We start from the raw sequence: 16904 nt of genomic DNA, 5'->3' as shown, positions 1-16904 counted from the left end.
TCATGCAACCTCCAGTACACGGTGTGTATCTCTGTGTGTCCTTGCAAATCCATTCCCCCTTCTAGAAGTCCCTCCCATCTTCCCTATAATGACATGTCCTGCCTTTTCTTCAAAGTCCACCTCAAACTTACCACGTCTAAGCATCAGCTTCCCATTAGCAGTCTTCCCTCCACTAGCACCTAGTTGTTGGGTCCCTCTTGCTTCATCTCTCACTCTTGGACAATAATTCAATGATGAGGCTCAGAGACTGAATGTTTCCTGAAACTGCACTGTTCCACCTGGCACCAAAGGTGCCGGGTTTTAAATATGGTGCTTAAGGTGTTTGGGTTCTAAATATGGTGCTCTATTCAAAGTATTCCTATCACTTTAAAACCCCACTGCTCCTTGCTAATGTTTCTAAAATCACTAGTACTCTGGGGGAGACCCCGGTTTTCTTCGTGTGAAGCTGTGTATCACTACAGGTATTCCTGAAGAGGTCTATTCTCTCCTGCTGTCTCTCCCTACCTTGAAATTTTACTTAACTTTTACATATACATTGAACTCAATTTCAGATTACCACTCCCCACCTCACCATTCCCCTAGAACTTTTTTTGTTGTTGTTGTTGTTGTTTTTGAGACAGAGTCTTGCTCTGTTACCCAGGCTGGAGTGCAGTGGCACAATCTCGGCTCGCTGCAACCTCCGCCTCCTGGGTTCAAGCGATTCTCCTGTCTCAGCTTCCTGAGTAGCTGGGATTATAGGCGTGCGCTACCATGCCCGGCTAATTTTTGTATTTTTAGTATTTCACCATGTTGGTCAGGCTGGTCTCGAACTCCTGACCTCGTGATCCGCCTGCCTTGGCCTCCGAAAGTGCTGGGATTACAGACATGAGCCACCATGCCCAGCCAGAACCTGTTTTTACATGAGAAAGCAGGTAACTGGCTAAGTGACCAATGTGAGGCAAGGGCTTTCCTGCTACCATTAGGGCTGATTTTTATCCCCTAAGGAATAAATGTAGGTGAGATATTTCCCAGATGAAGATTTAAGAGATACTAATATGATTAATCAGATCTTAGATTGAGAAGTGGTAGGGGCAGGTGAAGAGAAATTAATATTCATTGATGGTCTATTAAGAGCCAAGTTAATTTTCTTAAAAAGCAAAATGAAGATTGCACTGAAATATAATCAAGGATCCTCTTTGGCATCCAGCTGCCAGAATGGCTGAAGACCCAAAACTCAGCACTGGGAGAGAAACATTACTTAGGAAAATCTAAGGGTAAGACTAGGCAAATTTGCATATTACACTAAAGACAATTCTTGAGGCCAATAAATAGTTCTCTTAAGTGAACTGAGTAAGCGTGGCACAGAGTTCTGAATCTTTACTGATCTCTACTATTTGGCATATTATTCTCCTAGCACTTATCACCCTGTGCGCCAGAGAGTAACATGGAAGCATGACACCTCCCAGTAAAATCTGTCATAATCATGATATGGCTATAACATTAGGGTCAACCAAAAGAGACTTTAAATATATTTTTAAACTTGAAAGGTCTCTAAGTTCCAGTAATGGTTAGATGCCTTTGCCAGAATATGTACTTCTAAAAATAAAAACAGAAACATAGCTGATGCCTTAGTAACACGAAATAATCTGGGGTTTTGCCATCATGCCCTTATTTGGGAGCTAAGAGATAGGACAGCAGTTTGGGTACGACTGCCTTAAAATTACATCATTTAGTCAAATAAGACTCTTTGAACTGGGCCTAAGATAAATATATATGTTGTGAATTTCAGGCCATAAAGGTTTTGCTGACATGAGGAGTGAGTGAAAGTTAAGTGCCATTCTGCAGCTAGAATGTAAACATGGTCCAAGGCAATGAACATCAGCCTTTAAATCCTGGGCTTCACCTCCCCTGGCTCATATGCTCTTGTCCTCAGCATGAGATGCTCATGGTGGCCCCAAAGTCCTTGAGCTACCCGTAGTAAGCCTGTCTCCACAGATGATGAGGTAGATGGGTTTTGTGGCTATTGGATCATTAGCTAAAGAGAGTTGGGATTGGAGAACATGGAGAGGCAGCCTGGTATGAAAGGATGAAAATAGGCTGTAGGATCAGACAGAGCTGGGACTGAATCCTGCCTGGTTCTGCTATTACCTAGCTGTGTAACCTCCCACCAAGTATGTAGAGCATGCTGAGTCACAATTTCCTCTACTGTACACTAGGGATACTCTCTCTCTACATGCAGACTTAGTGGGAGATTAGAGATACTGTTTGTGAAGTACCTGGCACTCAATCTGGCACACAGGAACTAATGGCAGTTGCTATCGTATGTGACAAGTATATAAGCTTCATCCTACTGTTGTGTTAAATGCTCTACCAGGAATGAAATGACACAAAGGACATTTGCCCCTTTCAAACTGGGAAGGCTGGTAAGTTGGTATTTTGGTCTTCTATAGTAGAGTCTTGCCTCCATAGCAAAGCTGCCAAGTATGACTATAATTGTTAGAAATGACCAAACTTTTATTTAGATATTAAGCTGGAAACCATCATTCTCAGCAAACTAACAGAAGAACAGAAAACCAAACACTGCATGTTCTCACTCATAAGTGGGAGCTGAACAATGAGAGCACATGGACACAGGGAGGGGAACATCATACACCGGGGCCTGTTGCGGGGTGAGGGGCTAGGGAAGGGAGAGTATTAGGAGAAATACCTAATGTAGATGATGGGTTGATGGGTGCAACAAACCACCATGGCACGTGTATACCTATGTAACAAACCTGCATGTTCTGCACATGTACCCCAGAACTTAAAAGTATTTTAAAAAAAAAAAAAAAGAAATCCAACAAAACTATTACTAACCAGAAAAGTCTCTTCCTTACTGAATTAGAAGAATAAAGACATCATTGAAAAGCTTGGAGCCTAAGTGAGGATGTCCTTAGTGGGAATGCTACCCGCTGTGGGAGTGCTACAATGCCAAGGCAGTCACTGGGGGCCACTGTGGTCGCCCTTCAATAAAGCTTGCAATATCTACATCCAGCAGTTAAAAGAGACAGAGAAACCAAAATGCTGATACACTTTGAAGTCAGAGTAAGTTTACCAAAGATGATGGACTTGGTATTATTTTTTTTTAAAAAAGAAAGAAAATAATTCAATTTGGGTTGCTCCTGTGGAAAAGCACATAAGAAAAAGGGAAAGAACCAGAAAATGGAAAGCAAAATGATGAAAGTTGGACAGTCTGTACTGAGGCCCTATTATTGGAGTGGTGGCATCCTGGCCTGAAGAGGGATAAGCTAGTGTGTAGTTTGCTAAGTTTTCCTAAATAGGTATAGGGTTGGCATAAGGAAGATGCTGACCAATTGTTGCAAGTCTTCCAATAATAAAACCGGGGGAAACAACTTCAACTAGAACAAGGTGATGGAGGCTGAAAAAGAACTGCTGAATTTCAGAGGATAGCAGGCTACATCAGGATGCTAGGGGAGGTAGTGGGCTCTCTGCCCAGAGTTTAGGTGCACGCATGTTTGAGGCATGGGGTTATGAATATGTTAACAGGGTTATTAATATGTTAACATATTTATGAATATATTAGCTGAATCATGTCTAAATAATTAAAGTTCTCTTACTCCTTACTGCTCAGAATCTGTCAAGGGCCAGTAACAGCAAGTCATTCGAAGTCTGTTAGAAATGGAGAAGTTCAGGTCCCACATCAGACCTACTGCATCGGAATCCTATTGAGATGGCATCTTAAATTTTTTTTTATTTTTAAATTTTTGTGAGTACATAGTAGGTGTACGCATTTTTGGGTTACATCAGATATTTTGATACAGGCATGTAATGCATAATAATCACACCAGGGTGAATGAAGTATCTCCATCACCTCAAGCATTTATTCTTTGTGTTACCATCATTCTACTATTTATCTCCATGAGTTCAATCGTTTTTATTTTTAGATCCCTCAAATAAGAGAGAACATGAAAAGTTTGTCTCTCTGTGCCTGGCTTATTTAATATAATGACCTCCAGTTCTCTCTATGTTGTTGCAAATGACAGGATCTCATTCTTTTTATGGCTGAATAGTGCTCCATTCTTTTTTTTTTTTTTTTTTTTTGAGATGGAGTCTCGCTCTGTCGCCCAGGCTGGAGTGCAGTGGCGCGATCTTGGCTCACTGCAAGCTCCGCCTCCTGGGTTCACGCCATTCTCCTGCCTCATCCTCCTGAGTAGGTGGGACTACAGGCACCCGCCACCACGCCCGGCTAATTTTTTGTATTTTTAGTAGAGATGGGGTTTCACCATGTTAGCCAGGATGGTCTCGATTTCCTGACCTCATGATCCACCCACCTCGGCCTCCCAAAGTGCTGGAATTACAGGCGTGAGCCACTGTGCCCGGCCTAGTGCTCCATTATTTATATGTACCACATTTTCTTTATCCATTCATCTGTTGATGGACACTTAGGTTGCTTCCAAATGTTAGTAATTGCGAACAGTGCTAAAAAAACATGAGAGTGCAGATATCTCTTTGATATACTGATTTCCTTTCCTTTTGGGTATATACCCTGGAATGGAATTGCAGGATATTTTTAGCTAAATTTTTAGTTTTTGAGGAACCTCCAAACTGTTCTCTATAGTAGTTGTACCAATTTATGTTCCCACCAACAATGAACAAAAGTTCTCTTTTATTTATTTTTTTAGAGATAGGGTCTCGCTCTCTCACCTAGACTGGAGTGCAGTGGCATGAGCATCCACCACCTCCTGGCACAAGTGATCCTCCCAGCTCAGCTTCCTAAGTAGATGGGACTACAGACATATGCCACCATGCCCAAGTAATTTTTAAATTTTTTTAATAGAGACTGGGTCTCACTATGTTGTCTAGACTGGTCTTGAACTCCTGAGCTTAAGCAATCCTCCCCCCTTGGCCTCCCAAAGTGCTAGGATTATAGGCATGGCCATGCTGGTCAGGGTGCCCTTTTTGGAGACGTCATGTTGATATGTTGCACAGGCTGGAGGGCAGTCGCTATTCACAGGCCGGATCACAGCACACTGCACCCTCAATCTCCTGGCCTCAAGTGATCCTCCCACCTCAGCATTCCCAGTAGCTGAGACTACAGGCACGTGCCTCCAACATCGGACTCAAGAATCTTCATTTTTAACAAGATCTTCAGGTGAATTGTATCTTTTCCTCCTATAGAGGACTCTGCTACCCACAATAAAAAGCAGTATTTAAAATTCTTAAAAATAATCATGAAACTCTTTTTTCATAGTGTAGTTCACAGAGAGAAAGCTGTCTGGTGATCACATTTTCTTTCTCACTTTTTCAAATGTCATTTGTTAATTGCCTTATTGAACATTTCCAAAGATATTCATTGAAAGTTGTTTTTATAAACATCAGAAAATTAAGTTTATAAAGTTCTTATGGAGGCAAATAAACTGATGTTCAAAACTGGCCTCCTTTTTCAGCTAATTCATGCATAAATATTATGACAAGTACAAAATCAGTTACGATGGGTGCAATAAAATAACATAAGATTTGAAATCCTACTGCTGATTCAAGTGTGGCCTCAGTAGACTAATCTGTGAAAGCGAAACCAAGGACCAGATTGAGGTCTGGACTCTCGTTGCCAGATAGCTGGCTGTGTCACTCACCCTTCCTGGGCCTTGGCTTCCTCATCTGCGAATAAAGAACAGCTAGGTTGATTTCTAGGGCTTTTACATCTTTAATGTTCTACGATCCTATGAGCTACAGTACTCTCAACAGAAGCATGGGAAATCAAATTTTCCTTAATTAATTGCATTTAACCATCTAATTATCTGTATGACTCATCAATGAAAGGGCAAGCTGCTGGAAACCAAGGTGTCCAAATACCAAACAGATGAATGGAAACACCTCCATTGGGAGCAGGAGGGTATGGGCATTAGAGCCCAGAAGGATGAGCAGCTCATGTATTCCCTGTAAACAGCTGGCAGCTCAGCCCAGCTGCTCACAGATCAGACTAGCGTAGGTTGCTCACCCACGTGCAATTATGTATGAAGTATGGCACATCTAAAAATAGCCTAAGCTCAGCCACAGAGATTAATACTGTCGATGGCTTTCAACTCACTGTCAGGATGACAAGAAGGAGAGTAACCATAGCAACTGAAAAATCAACATGTAAAAAACCTCTTCTAAAGCTGACAGGAAAAGTTTAGGTTTAATAAAACATATTTTCAATTCCTGTCTCTAAACCTTTGAATTCAAATAATTCCATCACTTGGAGGTAATAAAATTAGAATTTTGGTAGTTTTGGCAACACAAATGGCCTTCTAGTTTTGGGTTCCAAAACTGTGAGGAAATACTGTTAATCTGTCAATTTTATTATCTCTATAATTAAAGGGCCATTTGAACAAATGTTATTAAATAATTTTTAACTGAAAGGATTTTCTCTATATTTGTTCTGCTATCAGTTATAAAAACAGCCTTAAATAGTACTTGACATTTTAAGATACTTATTGCATGTGTGGCAAAAACATAGGGTGACATAGTAATAGCAAAGATAGAGAAGCAACCTAAGTGTCTGGCAATGGATGGATAACTGGATAAAGAAAATGTGCTACATATATAAAATGGAATACTATTCAGCCATAAAAAAGAATGAGATCATGTCTTCTGCAGCAACATGGATGGAACTGGAGGCCATTAGGCTAAGTGAATCCACTCAGAAATAGTCAAATTCTGCATGTTCTCACTTATAAGTGGGAGCTAAATAATGTGTATATATGGACATAGAGTGTGGAATAATAGACACTGGAGACTCAGAAAGGTGGGAGGGTGGTGAGGGATGAGAAATCACTTAATGGGTACAATGTACACTATTTGGGTGATGGTTCCACTAAAAGCCCAGACTTCACCACTGTGCAGTATATCCATGTATCAAAACTGCATTTGTACCCCTTACATTTACCCCCCCCCCAAAAAAGAAAAGAAAACATAAGGTGTGATGGAGTTCTCTCGATATGAATGGAACTTTGTGAAAATAATTAACATTAGGAAAGGATCCAGAGAAGTAACTCCTAGAGTAAGTTTCTGAGACAGCTCTCACAGCCACCTCGGTAGCCTGCACCCCAGTGCATAATGGAGGCTCAGTGGCCCTCATGTCACTAAGTGCCCCAGAGGCATCATTAAGTTCTGACACAGCTATTCTTGCTCAAGGAGCTCACACACCTCATCTTAGAACTAGCACATCCCAAATTCCAGCATCGTTTTGCATCATTTGATAGAGGAATATTCAGTTGGGTACTGGGAAATATGGTACTAGTCCAGCTTTTCAACTAACCAGTTGCAGACCCTGGACAAGTTATTATTCAGCTCTATGGCCATGGGCTGGAAGAGTCTCTCAGATTCTTCCCTGAGAAGAGACAGTTAAAGAGTTTAAAGGGAAAGATGAGATGACTTGTGTTTAATACCCATTTTGGGCCATTCCTGATACTAGGGTTTAAACATATTTTTTGGCAAGGAACTGGCAAGACAGATGGAAATGTCAAGTACATATGTGTCAACATATGAGGACACATTCATAAGCAGGCCGAGTTAAGAGACAGGGCCTGGGTTCAACCCTAGATCTCTTTGATGCCTCATGAGGTTGTCTGTTTCTCAGACACCACTTCACCACCCTTACAACTGGCTCTGCCTGCTATGTATACAGGTTGACCCCCGAGTGCCAGTTACATGCACTGAAGCCATCCACAGATTTTCAGGGCATGTCTTCTATTTTCTAAGCATAGAAGATTAGGTCCCTTGGAAAGTCCCTCTATAATCTTCCTTTTACCTAGGCAACCACTGTTAACAGTATTTTCATACTAAATACATACCATTTTGCCATCTGTTTTTATCACCTAATAATCTATCACTAATATCTACCTATGCTAATATTTTAATCTTTATAAAGATTGAATTATACTATATTATATTCAATCCCTTACTAATGAACATTTTAGTCCTTCCAATTTTGTTCTCCTTTAATAATCAGAAAGAGAAATACATCTATGGAAAAAATAAGGGTATTAAAATAATTTCTTAAGAAGCCATAATATGTTAAAAAACAAATCAAGAGCATCAAGTCAACTTAATCTTCATGTTTTCCTTAAATCTTTGCTTAGAATCAAAGTTGCCTACAATCTAGGAGCATCTTTTAATTAACCATTGTTATATTGTGCATTTGAACTGAAATGCATCTGTGGGCCTTGGGGCCAGGAATTCTTGGTAGCATCCCTTAATCCCACTTTAAAAACGCAGCCATGCTATTTATACGAGGGAAAAAAAAGTCAACAGCTATGTGAACGAGTTCTGGCTGAAAGTGAAACGTACACGCAAAAACAAATCTAGTTTTGTGGTTAGCTGAAAATTCACAGCTGGTATAGGCTTTTCTTTCCATTTTAATTAAAGTGTTTCCCCCTCCCATGCAATGAGAAAATGCTCTTTTAGTGCTGATTAAAAGACCAAAGTCAGAGCAAAAGCTGTTTGAAAATTCCGAGGCTTAAGTAAAGCTGCTTTAAAAGCTGCTGTGTGTACCAAACAACTTGGAAATTTCCTAGCAGGATTTTGTAGAGTTCCAGTAAATCTTTCTACCCATCACTTCTTTGCTCTCTTACTTTGGTGAAAACTAAAGTCAAGTAACGCAAAGGTCATCCAAGTAGCCAGAAAAGCAAAAACTATACATTCATTTTAAAATTAAAATTATATTTAAACAAGTAACCATAATTAGTCATATACAACTATATAAGCTATCTGTTTATTAGTTCTTTTTGGTGTATTTTAAAGTGAAATGGTATTAGATATTATAAGATTCATGTAAAATTAGGTCTGTAACTTACTACCCCCATTTTTCTAAGAGAAAGAGAATGAGTTGTGTTTTTTAAAAAATTATTATTTTCTTCTTTTCTCTTTCCTCCCTTTGCCTTGTTCTCCATTTCCTACTTAGCTCTTTAAACGCAACCTTTACCTGCCCTTTACCAGACACTCCCTACAGGGCAAGCTTACCTAACTATGTGCTTGCTTAGAAGCTCCAGGACTGGAAATCTCTCCCACCCAGAGATTTCTTTGAGACAACAGTCACTTTGCAACCTCCAGTATGCCCGAGATGAAACTCTCCTCCGACTGGAGAGTATCTCACACAACAGTCACTTTACTACCTAGCTCTGCCTGTGCTGGCACCAGCTTAACCACCCGGAAGATAAGGCAATGAAGCCACTGACACAGACCTTTACCTGCTTGTTCCTTCCCTGTTTGCTGTTCATGCCAAGTCCCCCTTTAAAAGCCTTTGTTTTGTGTCCCCAAAGTGAGGTGGTACCTTTAAGGGCAGGAGTCTGTACTTCTTCCCCTAAGCTAAGCTATGGAATAAAAAGTCTCCTTATACCAGAACTCACTCTTGTTAACTGGACTTTGCAAGTGGTAAGCGACTGAACTTGCGACTTGGTTATAGGTCTATATGAATTTTTAAAAATGATCATCAAGCAGCTTATTAATAGAGTCTGTAAGAGGTGGATCAAATGTGACAGGGGTAATGTTTCTTGCTGTGATGAGAGATACTACCCTATCAATCATCTACCAGGGTTTCTCCTGCTGTTTTTCCCTCTTGAGCCCTTTCCCTGCAGGAGTGGTTGAGACGGTAGGAATACGGCTGAGGGACCCAGCCAGCTGCTAATAAGACACTGTCAGGCAGCCAGCCACTTAGATCAGCATCTCTCCAAATCTTTTAAGAAAACATTTATTATTTTACTGAGGCCACTACGGTTTAGGCTATATCCAAATGACAGCCGTTGTTACTTGTAATGGCTTAGAGCTTGTTGGGGTTTGAAGGCAGAGAGTTTACCTCCAACGAAGGCCCCAGAGGCCTTGGTGGATTCTCTTTGGTTTCTCCTCGCAGGTGGGATGCATCCTGATTTCTTAGAACACCTGGTATTGCCATTTCTCAACACTACAGAGCAGCACATTGGCCATTTCCATGAGTACATGTCTTAATTTCCTAATTTATTCATAAATTACCAATCTTAGACACTGGACAGTGAAGAAACAAAGGCTGTTCATAAATGGGCTAAAAAAATAGTAAAATGGTGCATGACAAAAGCTTTTGTAAGCAGCATGGAGTTACTGAAGTGATTCATACATGAGTCAGCATAAGGTATCTCTAATACGAGATATAGAACCTTTACAAATGCAGAGCAGTGCCTGAAGACTTTCCAATGTGACATGCATGACCCACATGCAAAATGAACTTCAAACTGGGACATTTCTTAGAATATAAGCACAGTCAGAAGTAAGAAAAGGTCATGCATTTCAGGCAGGTGGTTAAAAAACACATTTTTATAAAAAAACAAAGAATTGTCAAAATAATAATCACATTAGTGATTACTGACAGGTTGGCACAGCAGTATAGCTGATTATTTGATCTTGAAAACTCAATATTTCATTTTGGTTTGAGGTAAATAGACATTTACAAAGGGTAATATACCAGGAGTTGAGATTTGTAGTCAGATTGCTTTTAAAGAATTTTTTATTTTATTATTTTTGTTTAGAGAAAGAGTCTCACTCTGTCACCCAGGCTGGAGTATAGTGGCACAATCACAACTTGCTGCAACCTCAAACCCCTGGGTTTAAGCAATGTTTCCATCTCAGCCTCTCCAGCAGCTGGGACTACAGGCATGTGCCACCATGCCCAGCTAATTAAAAAAAAAAAATTTGTTGTTGTTTTGTTCTGGTAGAGACAGGGTCTCAGTATGTTGCTCAGGCTGGTCTCAAATTCCTGGCCTGAAATCTTCCCACCTTGGCTTTCCACAGTGCTGGAATTACAGCTGTGAGCCACGGCATCCAGCTTATAATCAGATTGCTTGATTTTGAATTTCCACTCGATTTACTAATGATATAATCTTGGGGCATTTTCTTAATCCCTCTATGCCTTGGTTTCTTCATCAATATAATGTAGAGAGTGAGAGTAATAGTACTTCTATTATATGGCTGTTATAAGGATTAAATAAGGTAATTCATGTAAACAGCTTAGCACAAGGCCTAGAACAAAGTAATGCTAGTGGCTATTATTGTGATGACTCTCATCGTTCCCAGGGCCAAAGTAATTCACTTACAAAGATGAGTGTCCATCACCTTTGCACAGTATTTGCACATGGCATCCAGGTCATTCAACTGTCCTTGAAGGAAGGAAATTTGGGCTTCTAATTCTTCTTCCTAAAATAAAGGGATAAACATATGGAAATTTTTTAGAGATTGTCAAATAAAATCCCCAAAGTTTTCTAAATGATCTAGACTAGTTTAAAGAAGCATGATATCTTTTTAAACCTAGACAAATCAAAATAGCAAACAAAAACAAAATCACAACTGCCACCACCAACAAAATAAAAAAAGGGTAAAATGGAAAATTTTAAAGGTCTGGATTTTCCTAATTGAATTCTAGCTTTAGGACACGTGTAAAGTTACAGTTAAATTGCATATACAATCTTGCATTGCATATATTTGCATATACAACCTTGTATTTAAAAAGTGCACAATATATCTTCAATAAGCATTGAGCAACACAAATTAAGAGGGCAATTTGGATTTCAGTGAACTATACTTCCTAAGCAGCTGATACAAAAACATTGCATTTTTTTCACACATTTGAGAAACCAAAGATTTCCCTTTTTATAAGACAAATATCTAAGCCTGGAACCTGGACTTTGTAAAAATAAAAATAAATAAATAAATAAATAAAGACATATCTCATCATTTTCTAGACAATGATAATATCTTAAATATTATCTAGACAATGATATATTTTCTTAAATATTTTCTAGACAATGATAATATCTTTCTAGACAATGATAATATCTTTTCTAGACAATGATAATATCTTAGTGAGATTTCCTAAAGCGCTTGGAAAAGTTTTGCCTCAGCAGCCCATAAATTGTTGCTCCTCTCTCTTGATATGACACTAGAATACTTCATTTATTTGTTCGTTTCTAGGAAAAAGTACTCTGGGTTGAATAATTATCTAAGTTAAATTATCTAAAAACAATCGAACTGTAACAAAAGGATGAAGTCTTTTTTTTTTTTTTTTAAGGAAAAGATAATATAAGCAAAAAGTTTCCCAAGGAAATTTGGAAGATTATGGGAGTTTTTTTTTTTTTTTTTTTTTTTTTTTTAAGAGAAAAAGAATAATCCTCATCATTTAGGATACTCTAAACAAAGCTAGTTAGGATACAAAGAAAGGATATTGCCAGGGCTGGAATAGGCTAGAAAATTGATTTTCCAGTCTTAGAGCTACTTGTCCTTTTGCATAAGAATCCTCTGTATTACTAAAAAAGAAGTAAAGAAAAACCTACTAAGGTATCCTTTCTCTTTGAGAATGAGTATAATTTGACTTGTGCATGGAAATTAATAGTTGAAAAGGTTACTTGTAGATGTATCCCATTTTAACAATACACACATGCAGCACTGCAAATTATTGTTTTTAACTGCTGCCTGAAAAACTAGCCCTTAGGAATAGGCATTGAAACACTTGACACAGAAAACAGAAGTAGTGCTGGGCGCGGTGGCTCATGCCTGTAATCCCAGCACTTTGAGAGGCAGAGGCAGGCAGATCACTTGAGGTCAGGAGTTCGAGACCAGCCTTGTCAACATGGTGAAACCCCGTCTCTACTAAAAATACAACAAATTAGCTGGGAGTGGTGGTGAGCACCTGTAATCCTAGCTAGTCAGGAGGCTGAGGCAGGAGAATTGCTTGAACCCAGGAGGTGAAGGTTGAAGTGAGCCGAGATCATGCCACTGCACGTCAGCCTAGGCGACAGAGCAAAACTCTATCTCCAAAAAAAAATTAAAAAAAGAAAAGAAAAGAAAATAGACATAGTAGTAGCAGCTCTAAAAACAAATTACTGTGAAATGTCGACTGTAGGATTTACAAGCACCAACCATGTTCTTTACATATCCTACAAGTGTAGCAGCCTCTCCTCCAATACTCAAATAAAAACAAATACTACCACAAGAAGCTTAGCCAAAGGATAATTAGAAGTAATTTTGGAGAGGTGGGGTTGTCTTCCTAACTCTGCAGCTGAGCATTAAGGTAGACAAGGATGGGGCGTTTCGGGGCTTTTTTCTACTCTTTTTCTCACTTGTTTCTGCACAGGCTTGAATGTCTCTGGTTATCACAGGAAACTGTAGGAATTAGAGAAAGAAGGCTACATCTGCTGTTTAATAATGATCGAGGTTAGTCTCCAAAGATGGCCACCATCAATTTCTTCCCTCCCTGACTCTGCATGTTGCTTCATTCATTACGAGGTAATACGTATTTCCCCTGTCCTTGAATCTGGACTGGCCTATGACTTGCATTGATCCAGAGCATGTAGCCAAAGTCAAACTACTAATTTTGAGCTAGTTTAAGGGGACTGCCAGCTTCTGCTTTCATTAGAAGCTAGCTACCATGCTGTAAGGAAGTTCAGTCTACAATATTGAAAGAAAGGAGAGAACATATAGAGAAAAAGAGGGCACATGAGAAGCACAGAAGTTCTAGACATGTGAATAAAGTTTTTCTGGACTTTTCAGCCCAAGCCCCCTGAAGCCAGCCCAGTAAGTGACCCAGTCAATACCATGTGGAACAGAAGAAGAGCCTGAGCCCTGCCCAAATTCCCGATCCACAGACCTATGATGGGAGTACTAGATTTTGTTATGCAGCAATAGACAACAGAAATAGTGGCAGAATGAAAACAACACTAACTTAGCATATGGCATGAGGAAACATAAGTTCTATTCCTGGTCCTGCCATTAATAAGTCTTGGGACCTTAAGTAATTATCTGTCCACTCTGGACCTAAATTCAGTACTCTCAGGTGAATGCAAAAGTTAGAGGCTTTGCTTCCAAGGAATTTACAAACTAGTAACTAGAATAAGAAAGTTATATGGTCCTGGTCTACTCTACTGAACCATTAACTTTTTTTTTTTTTTTTTTTGAGACAGAGTCTTGCTCTGTCGCCCAGGCTGGAGTGTGGTGGCATGATCTCGGCTCACTGCAAGCTCCACCTCCCGGGTTCATGCCATTCTCCTGCCTCAGCCTCCCGAGTAGCTGGGACTACAGGCGCCCACCACCACGCCCGGCTTATTTTTTGCATTTTTAGTAGAGATGGGTTTCACCATGTTAGCCAGGATGGTCTCGATCTCCTGACCTCATGATCCGCCTGCCTCGGGCTGGCTCCCAAAGTGCTGGGATTACAGGTGTGAGCCACTGCGCCAGGCCACCATTAACCTTTTTAGTTTGTGGCAGACATGAACCCCAATTAGCGGAGTCTAGAACTGTACCGAAGCCAGTTTGACAGTCTTTTAAAAAGAGAGGGCCAATCTATGGCCTGTGTTTCGCCTTACAAGTGGCTACCAATTGGGGTGCTGACAGCCCAGAGTGGACCAAGGGCACAAGGAATGCAGTGCTTCTTGGCTTAAAAACTTCTCCTCTATTTACTCCATGCATTAGTTTAATTTGGATTAGCCACCACTTATTTTAAAATACAAAAGCCGTTGGGAGCTTTGATACTCAGCAGTCATTCCTACCTGAATGGATTTATTTTCTTTTGCAAAAGAAATCAAACTGGGTAAGAAGAACTTAGAAGACACGCTTTAGAGGATGTAGGCACAGCCTGTTGGCAGTGAGGTGTTGAACAGCTGGTGGAAAGTATGAGCTTAAAGAGGGCCTCTTTCTCAAAACATTTTATTCCTCCAGCAGGAACATTACTGTAATAAAGACTGTGATGAGACTGGGGCCCTCTAACTTGTATAGTTAATGGGCAAGTCCTAAGAGTGTAGCAGTCCAGGGCATTTGCTGGGCAAATATGCAGGGATATAAAAACACAAATTTCCAAGTTTGCAATTTTTGCTTAGGGCTCTGGTGGCAGCCACTGAAGTGCATCTTGAATACCTAAAACCCAAGTAGATCTTGATACAAACAGAATCTGTTTGTCTCAATATAAACACATGGAAAAAGGCAACTTTGAATCAGTTAAACCTTCTTTTTCAAAGGGATGGTTATATAAAAGCCAAATATGTGAGATAAAAGAGGACTACTCTGGCTGAAGCAGTCCTCCTCCATAGTCTGAAATCCAGTGTATTATCCTTCTAGAGTTTGCTTAATCTTAAAACATTTCTAAACCCTTCAACTATCACTCAGACTTTATAAATAGAAATGGAATCACTTGGAGGCAAAAGGGTGGCTTGTCATTTATTCTTCACTATATTATATAATTACAGATGAAAGAGCCAAGAATCAAGCTTCCAAAACTGTGGGAACTGACTTTACATTTTTATCTTTTCTCATCCTCCACACTCCTCCCAACTAACAATGCTTTAGACATTGACAGCTTTAGTTATTTGTTTTCATTAAATTGGTCCTCTGTAATAAAAATGCTTGGCTAATTGCCTTGAGGTTTTATGAAACCAACCAGTTAGTGTAATTGTTATGTATAAATAAGACGCTGAAGATAAATGTTTATTATATTTACTTTTATGTGTATGTCCTGCCTTCCATTATAGGACGGCATAGGGTGGGGAACAAAGGAATGTTGAAATAGACACAGCTGGGTTCACATCCTATTTTTCTCAGTTATTAGCTGTATAATCTTGGACAAGTTCCTTAATTCCTTGGTCTACTCAACCCCACCTGGCAGGATCGGGGCAGAACAAAATGAGAACATATGAAGAACACAGCATCTGGCACAGAGCAGACACTCAAGAAAGGTAATCATTCTTTCTTTAAAAAAATTTTTTTATAATCAAGTTAAGACAGTGAAATGGATTTAAATACAAAGCTTTATGATTCACTGTTGGAAGACATTAGTTTCTGGCTTTAAAACCTTTATGTAGCTTAGCCCAGAAAGATTAATTAAAACTTAAGAGCCCATCACCGTCTTAAGCTTGGGATAGCAAACTAATGTACAAGGCAAGAAATTGATAGAGGAGGATAAAGTTGGGCCACCTGTAGACTACAGTGTGCAACATCACCAATTGTAATTGGTGCCCTATAGCAAAGGACCAGAAGATGAGGGCCACTCTATCAGAAGAGAAAAATAACTAGCATCAAATCCCTTTATATTGATTGTAATATGCCAGACACTGAGCTTTGCTGTATTAACATGTTTACTCTTCACACAAACTTCTGAGGTATATTCTCTCATTATCTCCTACATAAAATATGGCCTACTCCTCTGTAAGCCACATTCTCTGGAAGTGTATGCTAAGGTTTAGATAGCTCTTTGAGAACCCAAGTCACTTGGCCTGCTACTCTCATTTCTTCCCTGTGTACACATCCCTTCCTATGCTCCATTACTATGGTCCTTCCCATGAATAATCCCATATTTCAGTTTCCTTTATCTGAGATTCACCAGCTGTAATTCTGAGCCCTAATGCCAAATTGCTTATCAAATTGTTTTCCTTCAAAAACATTCAGATATGATTGGCTGTGTCGTTTTGTTGTTTGTTGAATGATTTTCTTTTTGACTAAATAATCTGAAGAAATCATTTTTTGAATTTGCTTTTTATTAAGTGGTGTTTCTACTATCATTCTGCCCCAAATAGTTGATGCATCATTATACTTCTATTGAAATGTTATGTATCTCAGCTGCTTAAATTTAATATGTCAATTTTATTAAATAATTCAATGTATTCCTGCTATTTCTTTGTTAAAAAGAGGACAAACTTTCATAGTTCAGTATTTATTCATATGTTAATTTTTCCAAAAATGATGTTCGTTTGCATTGTGTTAGGCCTTGTGAGAAATACAATAATGACTAAAAAATGGCCTCTGAAAAAGTTTAGAGGATGGTCAAACCTGTACAGAAAGCCAAGAGAGGTATAAGGTAAGTTCTGTAGAAGAGACGTGAGAGAGGACTCCTTACAATTCTGGAAAGGGAAGATGATTTCAATTTGTGTATGTGGAAA

The 16904-nt window shown here is 39.4% G+C and overlaps 1 protein-coding gene across 11 annotated transcripts in view; it reads right to left on the bottom strand.

Annotated features, from left to right (window-relative positions):
* Window positions 1–16904, bottom strand: part of TBC1D5 (TBC1 domain family member 5) — a 592946-nt gene that overhangs the window by 16902 nt on the left and 559140 nt on the right. For all 11 annotated transcript variants that reach the window (XM_063722180.1, XM_063722179.1, XM_063722181.1 and 8 more), the window contains one exon: window positions 11082–11181. In XM_063722180.1, the coding sequence (XP_063578250.1) occupies window positions 11082–11181 (100 nt within the window). The remainder of the gene's footprint in view (window positions 1–11081; window positions 11182–16904) is intronic.

This window comes from Pongo abelii, chromosome 2, assembly GCF_028885655.2.
Source record: "Pongo abelii isolate AG06213 chromosome 2, NHGRI_mPonAbe1-v2.0_pri, whole genome shotgun sequence".
Lineage (NCBI taxonomy): Eukaryota > Metazoa > Chordata > Mammalia > Primates > Hominidae > Pongo > Pongo abelii.
This window is presented reverse-complemented; position numbering and strand designations above follow the sequence as displayed.